The 16,925-nt window shown below is 42.1% G+C and overlaps 1 protein-coding gene across 1 annotated transcript in view; it reads right to left on the reverse strand.

Moving 5' to 3' along the window:
• Positions 1 to 587: 587 nt before the first annotated feature.
• IRAK1BP1 (interleukin 1 receptor associated kinase 1 binding protein 1) overlaps positions 588 to 16,925 on the reverse strand; it is a 58,370-nt gene continuing 42,032 nt past the window's right edge. Inside the window, exons 3-4 of the mRNA XM_069726466.1 lie at positions 3,008 to 3,138; positions 588 to 1,808 (exon numbers count right to left, since the gene is read on the reverse strand). Of these exons, the coding sequence (XP_069582567.1) occupies positions 1,559 to 1,808; positions 3,008 to 3,138 (381 nt within the window). The 3' untranslated portion in view covers positions 588 to 1,558. The remainder of the gene's footprint in view (positions 1,809 to 3,007; positions 3,139 to 16,925) is intronic.

Raw genomic sequence — 16,925 nt, forward strand, 5'->3', positions numbered from 1 at the left:
TGTTAAATAAACTAATGTTTTTATAATGCATTTATTTGCCTATGCCTCTTTTTCACCTGCAACGAGCATGGTGTATGTGCGAAGTAGCTGTGATCTGAGGTATAAAGTTTACCTCCGGTCACTGGTGTCGGCTGATCAGACTACTGCTCCCATCAGCAGACGCCTGCTACTAATAACCGCGAGAGCAGAAGCGGCTGATGGGAGTATTCGTCAGCTGACTCCTGCTCTGTAAATTAATAATCAAAAAAAAACAAAAACCTGACATTGGTTCCCCTTAATTTTTGACAACCAGCCAGGCAAAACTCACTACTGGGGGCTGGTATTCTCGGGCTGGTAAGAGGACATGGCTTTCAGGCCCCCATCTTCCCCCCAGCCAGAGTAAGAATAGCAGCCCGCAGCCACCCAGAAAATACTCCAATTCTGGCACTTTGCCAGGCTCTTCCCACTTGCTCTGTAGCGGTGGCAAATGGGATTCATAGTTGTAAGATTAATGCCACCTTTGTATTATTGTATGGTAAGTAAACACACAGCCAGAATAAAGTTTTCATTTGAAATAAAACAAAACACTTTTAGTTTTTTTTTTTTTTAAATAAAAAAGTAACGCCTAATTACGCTGAAGCCCTCGTCTTCTGTAATAAAACAAAAATAAAAAAACAACAATATCCCTCACCTGTTCATCATTCTGTCGCACGCCGTAATCCATGTATGGGGGATAAACCGTTTTCAAGAAGTGAATATCCAGGCTGAGAACCACTGGTGAATGAGCTGATGCGCAGCATCACTGAGGCAGCGTTCCCAGCAGGGCTGAACAGCTGTGAGAACCCCGCTAGCACCGTGAGAAAGTCTCACAGTGCAGAGGCAAGTTCACCGGGAGAATTGGAACTAGCGGTGATCTCACAGAGGTCACTAATGTGCAGCCTCAGCGACCGGCAGTAACCTTGATGATTTCACTGCTAGTCACTGATGCTGCACTTGCAGCAACTTATTCACCGGTGGTTCTAAGCCTGGATGGTCACATCTTGGCACCATCTGCCCAGCGGCAATGATTTTACCGTCGATCAGAAGCAGTGTTTGCTGCGCTGTCATGCACATGACAGCGTGCCAAACACTGGATGTTCGGTTCCCCTATACAAGTGAATGGGGTTCGAGTACTGTTCTGGGATGATCAGACCATGTCCCTGTACGGTCAGACACAGCCATTACACAGTACACAGCAGGGGCACATTTCTAATCTTATCTCAGCACGGAGACATTTGTTTTAATCAAATCCATTTGTAGAAGTTATTATTATTCCAAGATCTAGTGAATAATAACTTTTATTTGTGCGAAAACCCCTTTAAAGATAATAGTCACCTTTATCTAGTCCAGGCAAGCCCTTTAAACAAAAACTGTACACCATTATGATGCAATCTTAAATTTGAAAGCTTATAAAACTTGTCAAGTGGGAATGACAAACTTAATATATTTTATTATATAAAATTAGAAAATAAATTAATCATAAAAATAGAGCAATGATAGATGTAAATCAGAAAAAAGTGTGCACTGTAACATGAAATATTTAGCAGATCTTTTTAATTCTTTCTTTTCCCTTAATTTCAAAAGTTGCAGATACTTTTGACATTGCGTAAACTGTAGCACCTTTTATTCTATGTTGAATGGAAGAAGATGCACAGTCCGCTTGATCCTCCCATTCTTTCATTTCCTCTTCTTTGATGAGGATTGCCTTTCCAAGTGACTGGCCAACAAGTCGACAAACCTCCTGGGCTTTGCGTCGTGCATTACTTACTGCATTCAGACATACTTGCCTCCTTGAAAACATAATTAGACAGTTGAAATGTAACTTTGTACTACATTCTCTAATGCTAGTAACAATGGACAAGCAATAAAGTGCATCAAGGCTGAGGAGTAGGAAACCCAAGGTCCCGACTCTTATTTGTCTAGCACGAACACCGTCATAAATAATAATAAATTGATTTATGAAAAATGGTAACATATATATTACACACACGTCAAAACAGGAGTATGCGGAGTATAAAGGTTTAAATAGTGATTTCTATTAGCAAATTGTTTTTGGATAAACAGTTGATAAAAAAAAAAAGACAGTAAAGCGAATGACAGCCATGAGTGATATCAGAACCACAAATGAGCAGGTTAAATTTTAGGTAAGACTAGCACAAGACCAACCCATTGTTACATATTTAACTCCGACCAAGTGGATATAAATAATGTATGGTTGGAAAGGGTACATCTTACCTATGTGGAGGAACTCAGGCTGTCAAAAAATGGATGACAAGACCCCCGACGAGCGTTTTGAGTATTAAGATTTCACTTTCTCTGTGTTAAATGTGTAACAACGGGTTGGTCTTGTGCTACTATTACCTAAAAAGAACATCCTATGAAGATGGCACCTGCTCAATTGTGGTTCTGATGACATGCACGACTCTCATTCGTTTGTTTTTTGACACACTTTCTTACCAACTGGTTATCCAAAAATAATTTGCTAATAAAAAGCACTATTTACCGAAACGCCCCCCTCGGCTTATACACGAGTCAATTGTCCATAACACTGGAGGGGGATGGAGGAGCAGACATTATACTCACCCTCCTCCGTTGCTGCATCTCCGTCGTCGTGGCGCCGGCAGCTGTCCTCTCCTGTGCTGAGCGGTCACGTGGTACCACTCATTAAGGTAATGAATATGGACACATAAGAGCTTAGTTATTGGCTGCAGTGCTGTTGAAATGGCATCAGCAATGCAGACAACAAAAGATTTGTGGAGCAGCAACGAAGACTCAGCGCGTGACCCAGTGAGGGTCAGACTAGCCGTTCGTTTTAAAAACAGACTGCAGCCGGGGAATGGATTTTTTCAAAACTGGAAACCCCTTTAAACAATTAACCAATATTCATAACTGATATGTTTTGAAATGGTTTTTCTGCCCACTACGCAGCCCTGGATGACATTATCATTTTATTTCCATGTCCAGTCATTATAATAAGATTAATAAATACCTCAATGTTTCCATGTTCTCAGGAGAGTGATAGAATTGTGGTGAAGAAATGCAAACTGAACTGGATAGTTTTTCTACAAGCATGTTGCAAACGTTCTGCAGCGTTTCAAAATCCTTAAATACTACACAGACCTAAAACAAAAGAATAAAACAAGTTTATAGGTCCACAACTTTAGACATTAAAACGTAACACTGGAAATACTGAAGACTATACCTCTACAAAACATACCCTAGCCTAAATATGTTCAGTAGGTATGCCATTTTGTGTCTTTATGAAAAGTGGAAACAGTTACTAAAACAATTATGAAGGTTGCAATATACATCTGACAGTTCTGCGACTTCCACAGTCGTTGACTGGTGCATGCTGATCCTACTTATCAGTGTATCCCATTTATCCAGCAGATAGGTGGAAACATACCTGTGTAAGGCGACATTTTGACGTATTCCTACGTGTAATAATACAATTCTAACAACCCTTGCTGGATACTGATTTGCAGTTGTGTAGATCTATCTAAGGCTATAGTCACATTTATATCAGTAGGTTCTATCAGTAACTTCTGTTGCAGCTGCCATTACATTTGACTGAAAAGACAGCACTGCAGGCAGTCCTCTTTTTTTAATTTTTATCAAGAGATAGAATCCAATCAGATGCCGTACTAGCATGTGACCGCAGCAACCAAAAGCAGACCAGTGCAATGATGCCTCTATGGCTACGTTCACACTAGCGTTCTGCTAGTGTGCGTCGCCTTAGTGTCGGGCGACGCAGCGGCGACGCACGCTTCATGCGCCCCTATGTTTAACATGGGGGACGCATGCGTTTTTGTGTGTTGCGTTTTGCAACACTTGCGTCTTTTTTGCCGCTAGCGTCGGACCAAGAAAACGCAGCAAGTTGAATTTTTCTTGCGTCCGATTTTCGGCAAAAAATGACGCACGCGTTGCAAAACGCAGCGTTTTTGCGTGCGTTTTGCCGCGTTTTTGTGTGCGTCGTGCGTTGCGTCGCCGACGCAGCGGCGCGCAACGCTAGTCTGAACGTAGCCTATGTGGTACATCCTTGCTTCCAGGGTGTAAATAAAAACCAGAGAATGGGACAAGCAGCAGGAAACAAACAGCAACAGTCATCAATGTCTGTATTGTAAAAATCTGTTTTCACTGAAGATAGATTTAACCTGTGAATTGAAAATATTGAGTGACTGATTAGTCTGGAGGAGAAAGAAACCGAGTTCTATGATAATATATACTACTATGTACCCACTATTAACAACCAATAGAAAAAGAGCTTAAGTACAAGATATGTAAAATTCATATAAATCTTTATTGACCATTTTTTAAAGAAAACTGCAACTAGAAAAAATACAAAATGCCGAGGCTGCAAAAAACCCAAGACAGTCTAGGGAGCCTTTTAATTTATCTTAAGTGCATAAGTGGAATCCTAATTAGCATAAACATATATAAAGTGCTAAAAGAGTGCTTGAAAAGAAACAAATGCTGCTAAAGAGCATGCAAAAAGTATGTAATCTTATAAAGTGCTATATTTATATATAAAATGCTGTTGCTTAAGCCTGCATATAAAATACAGACATAATATCCAGTGCTTTTTCAGAACCAAAAGTGTTGTAGCAATAACGTGCACACATAATCATAATATAGGAAACTTACGTATGAGTACAGTCTGATGCAGGTGCTCCCGTCGCCCCAACGCACGTTTCGTGATAGTCACTTCCTCAGGAGGCGTGTGTTGTGGAGGGGGTTCAGCACATATATAAGGCAGAGTGACCAATAACATAATAGAAACCCGTGTATACAACCCCTGGCAAAAATTATGGAATCACTGGCCTTGGAGGATGTTCATTTAGTTGTTTAATTTTGTAGAAAAAAAAGCAGATCACAGACATGGCACAAAACTAAAGTAATTTCAGATGGCAACTTTCTGGCTTTAAGGGCTCCTTCTCATTTGCGAGAAATACGTCCGAGTCTCGCAGGTTAAAATTCTCCTCTGGCGCCGGCACTATGGAGCGGAGCGTGCAGCTCCATGTATTGCTATGCGGCCGCACGTTCCGCTCCAGAGTGTCGGTGGCAGAGGAGAGTTTTAACCTGCGAGACTCGGACGTATTTCTCGCAAATGAGAAGGAGCCCTAAGAAACACTAAAAGAAATCAAGAACAAAAAATGTGATAGTAATGGTTATTTTTTCTAACCAAGCATAGGGGAAAAATTATGGAATCACTCAATTCTGAGGAAAAAATTATGGAATCACCCTGTAAATTTTCATACCCAAAAATAATACCTGCATCAAATTAGATCTGCTTGATAGTCTGCATCTAAAAAGGAGTGATAACACCGTGGAGAGCTGTTGCACCAAGTGGACTGACATGAATCATGACTCCAAAACGAGAGATGTCAATTGAAACAAAGGAGAGGATTACCAAACTCTTAAAAGAGGGTAAATCATCACGCAATGTTGCAAAAGATGTTGGTTGTTTACAGTCAGCTGTGTCTAAAATCTGGACCAAATACAAACAACATGGGAAGGTTGTTAAAGGCAAACATACTGGTAGACCAAGGAAGACATCAAAGCGTCAAGACCAGAAACTTAAAGCAATATGTCTCCAAAACAGGAAATGCACAACAAAACAAATGAACGAATGGCTGGGAACTGGAGTCAACGACTGTGACCGAACTGTAAGAAACCGCCTAAAGGAAATGGGATTTACATACAGAAAAGCTAAACGAAAGCCATCATTACCACCTAAACAGGAAAAAACAAGGTTATAATGGGCTAAGGAAAAGTAATCGTGGACAGTGGATGAAAGTCATATTCAGTGATGAATCACAAATCTGCATTGGGCAAGGTGCGGATGCTGGAACTTTTGTTTGGTGCCGATCCAATGAGATTTATAAAGATGACTGCCTGAAGAGAACATGCAAATTTCCACAGTCATTGATGATATGGGACTGCATGTCAGGTAAAGGCACTGAGGAGATGGCTGTCATTACATCTTCAATAAATGCACAAGTTTATGTTGATATTTTGGACACTTTTCTTATCCCATCAATTGAAAGGATGTTTGGGGATGATGAAATCATTTTTCAAATGATAATGCATCCTGCCATAGAGCAAAAACTGTGAAAACATTCCTTGAAGATAGACATATAAGGTCAATGTCATGGCCTGCAAATAGTCCGGATCTAAATCCAATTGAAAATCTTTGGTGGAAGTTGAAGAAAATGGTCCATGACAAGGCTCCAACCTGCAAAGCTGATCTGGCAACAGCAATCAGAGAAAGTTGGAGCCAGATTGATGAAGAGTACTGTTTGACACTCATTAAGTCCATGCCTCAGAGACTGCAAGCTGTAATAAAAGCCAGAGGTGGTGCAACAAAATACTAGTGATGTTTTGGAGTGTTTTTTTGTTTGTTTTTCATGATTGCATGATTTTTTCCTCAGAATTGAGTGATTCCATAATTTGTCCCCTATGCTTGGTTAAAAAAAAGTACCAAATACTGACTACAAATTTTTTTGTTCTTGATTTTTTAGTGTTTCTTAAAGCCAGAAAGTTACCATTTGAAATGACTTTAGTTTTGTGCCATGTCTGTAATCTGCTTTTTTTCTACAAAATTAAACAACTGAATGAACATCCTCCAAAGCCGGTGATTCCATAATTTTTGCCAGGGGTTGTACAATCACTTCAGCCAGAATGATGAAACCAGGATATGTCCGTAGTCAGCGCATGCGCAATGAATCTCTGACTTGATAGGAATGGTCACTTCCGTTTGCGGTCCGGTGGAACGCAAGCTCAGGCTCGTCGCTATGCGACAGTAAATGCGCAGACATCCAAATGGATCACTTACGGAAGCGCCCACAAGAGAATCATCGTGCAGGCGTTCAAGAACCTCAATTGAAAGACTAATGTAGTAAATAAGGGGGAGAAGTATTGGAGCATTATAAAAAAGAAAATAAGCACGTGGATGAAAAATGGTAAAGAAGAAACCAAGGGGACAGAAAGTGAAAACTGGATATGAAGAAGTGTGAGACCATGAATATGAAAAAGAATAAATTACAATGTGAATGAAAACAAGTTAATGAATAAATATAAATATTTATATAAATATATTAAAATACAAAAGTGATAAAACATAAATAAAATACAAGAATACAAATTCAAAAATGAATAATGGTTCACTAATATATTACACAAAAAATAATAAATAATGAATAATTAATTAGGATTCTACTTATGAGCTTATGAATTAAAGGGCTCCATAGACTGTCTTGGGTTTTTTATGGCCTCTAATTTGGCATTTTGTATTTTTTCTAGTTGCAATTTCTTTTTTAAAAAAATGGTCACTAAAGATTTATATGAATTTCACATATCTTGTACTTAAGCTCTTTTTCTATTGTGGTTATTAGTATTTTTGAGTTCTACTTACTATTGTCGTATTTATATATCACTTTATGTGTGCACTATGTATTACAGGAATTAATGCAATGTGGAAGGACAAAGAAATGTATGGTAATTTTTTCCATAAAAGGGTAATAGGAGAAAATGGACCACATAATTTGTTGTGCAATCCCTCTTGAGTACACCAATACCCCATATGTGGAGGAAAACTACTGCTTGGGGCAGGGCTGTGGTTTCGGTGTTCATTTTGGTGGAATCAGAATAAAATGGACAGACTGCTAAAATAATAAATTGGGTACAGTATTTAAATGCAGTATGTGCCGAATATTTTTTCAGAAGAATTTGGGAAAGCTATGAAATGTCCTATAAATGTCTGTTCTATTCCTGATCTAAGGATTTCGGCATTTAGTTCAGATGAATCTATGGCTGCACTTTATGTATATGCTCAGTAGTAGAGATTGGCAACCCTGAACAGTAAAGTTCGGGGTCCGTACCAAACACCTACTGTTCAGGCATGAACACAGACTTCACCAGGGTGTGAAGTCTCCATGCTTCTGCATTTTTAGGATCGCTAAAAGAGTAGGAGAGAACAATTTCCCTGCTCTCAAGCAATTTCACCAATATCACAGTTTTTAAAGGTGAGAGTCCTGACTGGCAATCCTTCCAATGGTTCAAAGAGGGGCTTGGTCAACACCTACAGGGACAGATTTAAGTCCCAGGAAGGTATTTTTGGCCCAGGTACTGGCCTGGATCTGTTACATGCCTTGATGAATCTAACAATCCACCTATCAGATACTAGATTATAGTGTCGGTATATAAGGCTCATAATGCCGACACCTGCACCTTAAGATAGACGCATTTCCATACCCTTCTGGAGGAATTCTAATATTGCGTTAATTGGTATTCTACCTTCCAAGGTCTGCCCCGAACTAGACAAAAATCTTCCCAGGTTTTTCCATATATCTTAGTTATTACCGTTTTTCTTCTTTTAAGCAGAGTAGAGACTTAGTAAGTTCGGGGAAAAACCTTTCTGAATCAATAATGCCCTCTCAAACTCCAGGCAGTCAAATAAAGGCTAGAAAAAAACTTTTTGACTGTGATTGTCATTAATGAGTAAAACAGGCTGCCACGAGAGGTGGCGAGTTCTCCTTCAGTGGATGTCTTTAAACAGAGGTTGGACAGACATCTGTCTGAGATGGTTTAGTGAATGTTGCATTGAGCAGGGGGTTGGACACGATGACCCTGGAGGTCCCTTCCAATTCTAACATTCTATGATCCACAATCTGCTGAAATACTGATTGATTCAGTTCCCATTTTCCTTGTCTTAGTTAGTTCTGACTCAGAAAATCTGCTCTTTTGTTTACCTTCCCCTTTATAAGCAACGCTATTAGTATCAAATGAGGTTCCGCAATCTGAAAGATCTCCTCCGCCACCAACATCAGAAAGCGGGATCTCATGCCCCCCTTGATGGTTGATGTATGCTACTGTTCTCCGACTGTCAGACAAGATATGAACGGGATTACCTTGCAGGAAGGAAGGGAACTTCACTATTGCATTCTTTACTGCCAGCAGCTCTTTCATTTTTGGCAAATATTCTCTTTCATTTTTCAGCCAGGTTCCTTGGACCACACCATCCATGCGCTCCCCATCCATCCGAGCTTGCATCTGCTGTTCTTGCATCCTTGATCTGATATCACCAAGGGACACCTAGTGACAGATTTTCTATTTTCAGCCACCATGCTGTGGAATCCATAGTTACCGAGGAAAGGATTACCTTTCCCTCTAAGCAGCCCGTGGAATATTTTTTTCGCCATTTAGAATGTCCTGTTGCAATCACCTGGAGAATATCTTGGTCCATTGGACTGCGGGAATACAGAAAGTCATCTACCCTAGTAGTGATATTGACCTCCTTAGAGTCACGGTAGGCTTGGCGAGTGTCACAGAGTCTAATCTTGATCTTTTCTTCCAGAAGTAGACAGGTCTCATCTCTCAAGTTTAAGTTATGACCTAAGAAAGATTGAACTCTCTGGTTCTAATTTTGATTTTTATAAATGTAAGAAGTAAACCCAACCTAGTCAGGCTGGAACTTCCATCAGTTTACCCCGGCAATGCACTGTTGATCTGCCGACCACTAGAAAATTGTCTAAGTAGGAAATCATTAGGGTATTCTGTTCTCGGAGATGCACTGTTACTTCTAGTATAATTTTAGTAAATACCCTCGGAGCCATGGACAGGTCAAAGGCTAGAGTTCTGGCCTGGAAGTGTTTGACCTGTTTGTTTACAAGCAAGGCTACCCTCAAAAACTTCTAATCTTCCACATGGATTGGGATAGGATAGATGTCCTTCAGGTCTAGTATGCTCATGTAGCACCCTGGTAACAGCATCATTATGGCCAATTTTATAGACTCCATTTTGAAGTGCCTGTAGATTTGAAGTTTGTTCAACCCCCCTCAGGTTCACTAAGGTCCTGAAGGTGCCATCTAATTTTTCTATTAGAAATAGGGGGGGGGGGGGGGGGTAAATCCCTTCCCTTACTCCTCCACTGGCACTGCCATCAGGACTTGCATCTCCACCAGGTTCAAGACTTTAGTCTCCAGAGCTAACTGTTCTCTGGAACCCCTGGGAGATGATATTCAGAAAGTGTGTAGGGGAACAGACCTCGATTCCAGCCTCAATCCTGACTGTATTATTCCAAGGATCCAGGCACTGGATATTTTTTCCCAGGCAGGAAGGAAGTAGGACAGCCTCCCTCCTACCTGGGGAACCCCGTCACTGTGAAGACCTTCTTGGCTCTGTGGAAGGCCCTCCAAACATGAAACCTCTATTTTCCGGTTTGCTATCCTTCCATATTCCTTGATCTCTAGGGGTCTAGTACATTTGTATCTTCTTCTACGAAAGGACTTCCTATATTCTGGCATAGATATGCTGGGAAATCTTTTTTTCTTATCTCTCGCTTTGTCCAGTATATCATCTAAAGCTCTTATAAAGAGAAATTCTCCTTCACATGTAATTGAGCAAAGCTAGTCCTTGGAATGAACGTCCCCCGGCCAGTGCTTGAGCCATAACGCTCTACAGGCGGCATGTGAAAGGCCTGCTGACCTGGCTGCCAACCTTACTGAGTCTGCCAAGGTGTCCGAGAGAAAGGCAGCTGCTCCCTGCATTAACAGGAGATTGGCCAGGATCTTATCCCTAGGAACATTGCTCTTAATCTTATCTTCTAATTGTCGCAACCAAAACATCATCGATCTGACCCTACAGGTTGCAGAGACTGCTGGTTTTAATGCCCCTGCCTAAGACTCTCTTGTCTACTTCAGATATACATCCGCTTACTTAGCAAGAGAGTCTTTAAGAGTGCCCAAATCTTCAAAAGGCAAGGTAGATTTCTTGGATGATTTGGTCACTGCCACATGTATCTTAGGGGGTCTTATCCCAGTTGGCCAATTCTTATCAAATGGATACTTCCCCTTGGATGACGAGCCAGTGGACTTTTCGTTTCCTTTTTTTTTTCCATTCCCTATTTATGAGCATCTTGATTTTCGCATTAACAGTAAATGTGTGCCTTTTCTTTTGTTCCAAACTTTTGAACATAATGTCCTGGATCGGTCTAGGGGTTCGATACTCTAATATACCCATGGTGGCCCTAAAGGCTTTGACCACCTTACCAGTGCCTTATACAGGAAAACACGGTCTACCACCTGTATCAATATCAGAGGAGGAGGGAGAAGAGAAATCAGTCATCTCTATCTTCAGATATTACAGAATTGTCTGAATCTGCTGCCTTCAGTTTAATTCTTTTTCTCTTTTTTTTCCCTCTTTCCTGTTGAATGAGTGATCTAATAAAGTCCTTAACTTCTGTCCTACTTACAGATTTTAAATCCATGGCAAAGTTGAGGGTTTCTTCAGAGAGTCTTCTGAATGCAATCTGTGCAGAGCTTCTTCAGGTTATGTGCTGGGCAAGTTATCCCAGCCCAGAACGCATTCCTTAATTTTAAGCTTGGCGCTACACTTCCTTCCTCAGTAAGAATACAGAGAGAAGGGGTCCTATTTAACGTGATAAACTTTCACGAAAACCACTCATCACTCTGCTGTTTAGTCTAGGGTACCGGAGATGGAGGCTGGAGCAGCTCGTATGATCTTTCTCACCTGAAGGCGGTGGACTCACGACATTCCCTGGTCTTCTGGCTGGTCCTACTGCCACTTGTATGGCTGCTGCTGCTCCTGCCACGCTGCTGTTCTTCCTGCATATCCATGCTAAGCAAAAGAGAAAAGCTATCTGCATACTGGTGGTCATAACTGTAATACGAGCGACCACCACAGCCAAGCATCCAGCACTTGTCTTCCAAATCCTTTTTCGGGTCAGACATTCTCCTCGGCACGTTTGTGCAGGGAGCTGTCAGGCGAGCCCTGCGCATGCTCAGACCCGGCATTTTACCGCTGCGCTTCGTCATCAGGGCGCCAAATACATCACTTGTGCACTCTGCGTGTGCGCAGACCCAGGCGGCCATGTCTCCGGCACGCTCGACCCCAGCCACACCAATCCAGCATGTCACAGCTTGCGCAGACCCAGGGCTGCATGTCAGCATGAGACTTTATAGCAAAGAGGTCTTCTGCATGAGACCGCATACCACCAACCTCCTGGACGGCAGCGACTTTTTCGGACCTGCAGTGTCCCGGACCTCGGCAGATACCAGCTTTTAATATATGTATGTATGTATGTATATATATAATATATATATATATAATTTTTTAATATAGGTTAAAAAAAAATCACAAAACGAAAAAAAAAGTTTTTTTTTTTTTTTTTTACTCTGACCGCTGTCTGAGCATACACCCGAAACTCGTTTTGTGGGGAGTTTGGACGCAAGCAAGGACAAAGCCAATCACTGTAGGAGAAAACACTGTGTGAACCCAGCCTAAGAGGCGGGAACAACGGTTTCTATTTCCTAACTAGCTGAAGAGCCCGGCGTTGCCTGGGCATAGTAAATTTCTGTGGTTAGTTATAGCACCTCACGTCTCTTATTTTACCATCACGCCTCTCATTTTCCCTCTCACATCTTTCATTTTCCCCCTCACTTCTCTCATTTTCTCGCTCACACCTCTCATTTTCCCCCTCACTCCTCTCATTCCCCCCTAACACTGGTCATTTCGACCTCACATCTGTCATTTTCCGATCACTCCACTATTTTCCCTCACTCCTCTCATTTTGCACTCACACCTTTTCACTTTCACCTCACACCTCTCATTTTCCCCTCAGTATATACATGTTTGTCATCTCCCTTATATATAGTATACACCTGTATGTCATCTCCTGTATATATATATATATACCTATATGTCATCTCCCCTGTATATAGTATATACCTGTATGTTAGCTCCCCTGTAAATAGTATATACCTGCTGTATGTCATCTCCTCCTGTATATTGTATATACCTGTATGTCATCTCCCCTGTATATAGTATACTAGATGGTGACCCGATTCTAACGTATCGGGTATTCTAGAATATGTAGGTAGTATATAGCACAGGCTACATACTATATTGCACAGTGACGTAGTATATAACATAGCTACGTAGTATATAACACAGCGTACGTAGTATATAGCAGAGCTACGTAGTATATAACACAGCCACATAGTATATAACATAGCCACGTAGTGTATTGTACAGGTATGTAGTATATTGGTCAGCCACATAGTATATAGCAGAGCCACGTAGTATATAACATAGCCACGTACTATATAACACAGCCCACGCAGTATATAGCAGCCACGCAGTATATAACACAGGCGACGCAGTATATAACACTGGCCACACAGTATATAACACTGGCCACGTAATATATAGCACAGCCAATGCAGTATATAGCAGCCACGTAGTATATAACACTGGCCACGTAGTACAGAGCACGAAGTATAGAACATAGCCCACGTAGTATATAACACTCCCCACGTAATATATAGCACAGCCCACGCAGTACATAACACAGCCCACATAGTATATAACACTGCCTATGTAGTAAATGGCAGCCACGCGGTATCTAACACAGCCCACGTAGTATACAGAAGTGTGGGCACCATATCCCTGTTAAAATAAAATAATTAAAATAAAAAATAGTTATATACTCACCCCCTAGGATCCACCGAAGCTCCGGCAATACGTGTGCGGCTGCCGCCATCTTCCGTTCCCAGGATGCATTGCGAAATTACCCGGATGACTTAGCGGTCTCGCGAGACCGCTAAGTTTTCTGAGTAATTTTGCAATGCATCGCCGGGAACGGAAGATGGAGGCAGGGGCGAGTGGCTCAGCAGACTACGGAGGGTGAGAATAGCAGGTTTTTTGTTTTTTTATTATTTTTAACATTACATTTTTTTTACTATTGATGCCGCATAGGCAGCATCAATAGTAAAAAGTTGGGGACACACAGGGTTAATAGCAGCGGTTACGGAGTGCGTTACTCGCGGCATAACGCGGTCCGTTACTGCCAGCATTAACCCTGTGTGAGTGGTGACTGGAGGGGAGTATGCGGGCGCTGGGCACTGACTGCGGGGAGTAAGGAGCGGCCATTTTCTTCCGGACTGTGCCCGTCGCTGATTGGTCGTGGCTGTTTTGCCGCGACCACTAATCAGCGACTTTGATTTCCATGACAGAGGCCGCGACCAATGAAAAGCCGTGACAGACAGACAGAAGGACAGACGGAAGTGACCCCTAGCCAATTATATAGTAGATACCTGCTGTATGTCATCTCCTCCTCTATATACCTATGTGTCATCTCCTCTTTTATATAGTACTAGATGGTGGCCCGATAGGCAGCATCAATAGTAAAACTTGGTCACACAGGGTTAATAGCAGCGGATACGGAGTGCGTCCGTTACCGCTGCCATGAACCCTGTGTGAGCGGTGACTGGAGGGGATTATGGAGCGGGCACTGACTACGGGGAGCATGGAGCGGAGAGTATGGAGCGGAGCGCCGGGGACACTGACTGTGGGTAGCATGGAGCGGGGACACTGACTGCGGGGAGTATGGAGCAGGCGGCGGGGACGCTGACTGCGGGGAGTATGGAGTGGGCGGCGGGGACACTGACTGCGGGGAGCATGGAGCGGAGCGCTGGGAACACTGACTGCGGGGAGCATGGAGCGGGGAGTATATGGAGCGGAGCGCCGGGGACACTGACTGCGGGGAGTATGGAGCGGGCGGCGGGGACACTGGCTGCGGGGAGCATGGAGCGGAGCGCCGGGGACACTGACTGCGGGGAGTATGGAGCGAGCACGGTGACTGTAGTGGAGGGACTAATCGGACTGTGCCCATCGCTGATTCGTCGTGGCAGCCATGACAGGCAGCTGCCGAGACCAATCAGCAACGCGGGATTTCCGTTACGGAAGTTGAGGACAGAAAGACGGAAGTACCCCTTAGACAATTATATATATAGTTATATGAAAAAGTTTGGGCACCCCTATTAATCTTAAGCTTAATGTTTTATAAAAATTGTTTTTTTTGCAACAGCTATTTCAGTTTCATATATCTAATAACTGTTGGACACAGTAATGTTTCTGCCTTGAAATGAGGTTTATTGTACTAACAGAAAATGTGCAATCTGCATTCAAACAAAATTTGACAGGTGCATAAGTATGGGCACCCTTATCATTTTCTTGTTTTAAATACTCCTACCTACTTTTTACTGACTTACTAAAGCACTTTTTTGGTTTTCTAACCTCATTGAGCTTTGAACTTCATAGCCAGGTGTATGCAATCATGAGAAAAGCTACTTAAAGTGGCCACTTGCAAGTTGTTTGAATCTCCTCTGAAGAGTGGCATCATGGGCTCCTCAAAACAACTGTCAAATGATCTGAAAACAAAGATTATTTCACATAGTTGTTCAGGGGAAGGATACAAAAAGCTGTCTCAGAGATTTAACCTGTCAATTTCCACTGTGAGGAACATAGTAAGGAAATGGAAGAACACAGGTACAGTTCTTGTTAAGGCCAGAAGTGGCAGGCCAAGAAAGACATCAGAAAGGCAGAGAAGAAGAATGGTGAGATCAGTCAAGGACAATCCTCAGACCACCTCCAGAGAGCTGCAGCATCAACTTGCTGCAGATGGTGTCACTGTGCATCGGTCAACTATACAACGCACTTTGCATAAGGAGAAGCTGTATGGGAGAGTGATGCGAAAGAAGCCGTTTCTGCAAGCACCCCACAAACAGAGTCGGCTGAGGTATGCAAAAGCACATTTGGAGAAGCCAATTTCTTTTTGGAAGAAGGTCCTGTGGACTGATGAAACCAAGATTGAGTTGTTTGGTCATACAAAAAGGCGTTATGCATGGCGGCCAAAAAACACAGCATTCCAAGAAAAACACTTGCTACCCACAGAAAAATATGGTGGAGGTTCCATCATGCTTTAAGGCTGTGTGGCCAATGCCGGCACCGGGAATCTTGTTAAAGTTGATGGACGCATGGATTCCTCTCAGTATCAGCAAATTCTTGACAATGTTCATGAATCAGTGACAAAGTTAAAGTTACGCAGGGGATGGATCTTTCAGCAAGACAATGATCCAAAACACCACTCCAAATCTACTCAGGCATTCATGCAGAGGAACAATTACACTGTTCTGGAATGGTCATCCCAGTCCCCAGACCTGAATATCATTGAACATCTGTGGGATCGTTTGAAGAGGGCATGCATGTCCATGCTCGGCGACCATCAAACTTAATTGAACTGGAATTGTTTTGTAAAGAGGAATGGTCAAACATACCTTCATCCAGGAACTCATTAAAAGCTACAGGAAGCGACTAGAGGCTGTTATTTTTGCAAAAGGAGGATCTACTAAATATTAATGTCACTTTTCTGGTGGGGTGCCCATACTTATACACCTGTCAAATTTTGTTTGAATGCAGATTGCACATTTTCTGTTAGTACAATAAACCTCATTTCAAGGCAGAAACATTACTGTGTCCAACAGTTCATATAACTGTACCTGTATGTCATCTCCTCTTGTATATAGTAACATGGTTATTAAGGTTGAAGGAAGACTATAAGTCCATCTAGTTCAACCCATAGCCTAACCTAACCTGCCCTAACATGTTGATCCAGAGGAAGGCAAAAAAAACCATGTGACAAATAGTAAGCTCCACTTTGGGGAAAAAAATTCCTTGCCGACTCCACATACGGCAATCAGACTAGTTCCCTGGATAAACGCCCTATCAAGGAATCTAGTATATATACCATGCAACATTATACTTTTTAAGAAAGGTATCCAATCCCCTCTTAAATTTAAGTAATGAACCACTCATTACAACATCATACGGCAGAGAGTTCCATAGTCTCACTGCTCTTACAGTAAAGAACCCGCGTCTATTATTGTGCCTAAACCTTCTTTCCTCCAGACGTAGAGGATGCCCCCCTTGTCCCTGTCTCAGGTCTGTGATTAAAAAGATCATCAGAAAGGTCTTTGTACTGTCCCCTCATATATTTATACATTAATATAAGATCAGCCCTTAGTCTTCGTTTTTCCAAACTAAATAAC

Source organism: Ranitomeya imitator, chromosome 5 (genome assembly GCF_032444005.1).
Source record: "Ranitomeya imitator isolate aRanImi1 chromosome 5, aRanImi1.pri, whole genome shotgun sequence".
Classification (NCBI taxonomy): Eukaryota; Metazoa; Chordata; class Amphibia; order Anura; family Dendrobatidae; genus Ranitomeya; species Ranitomeya imitator.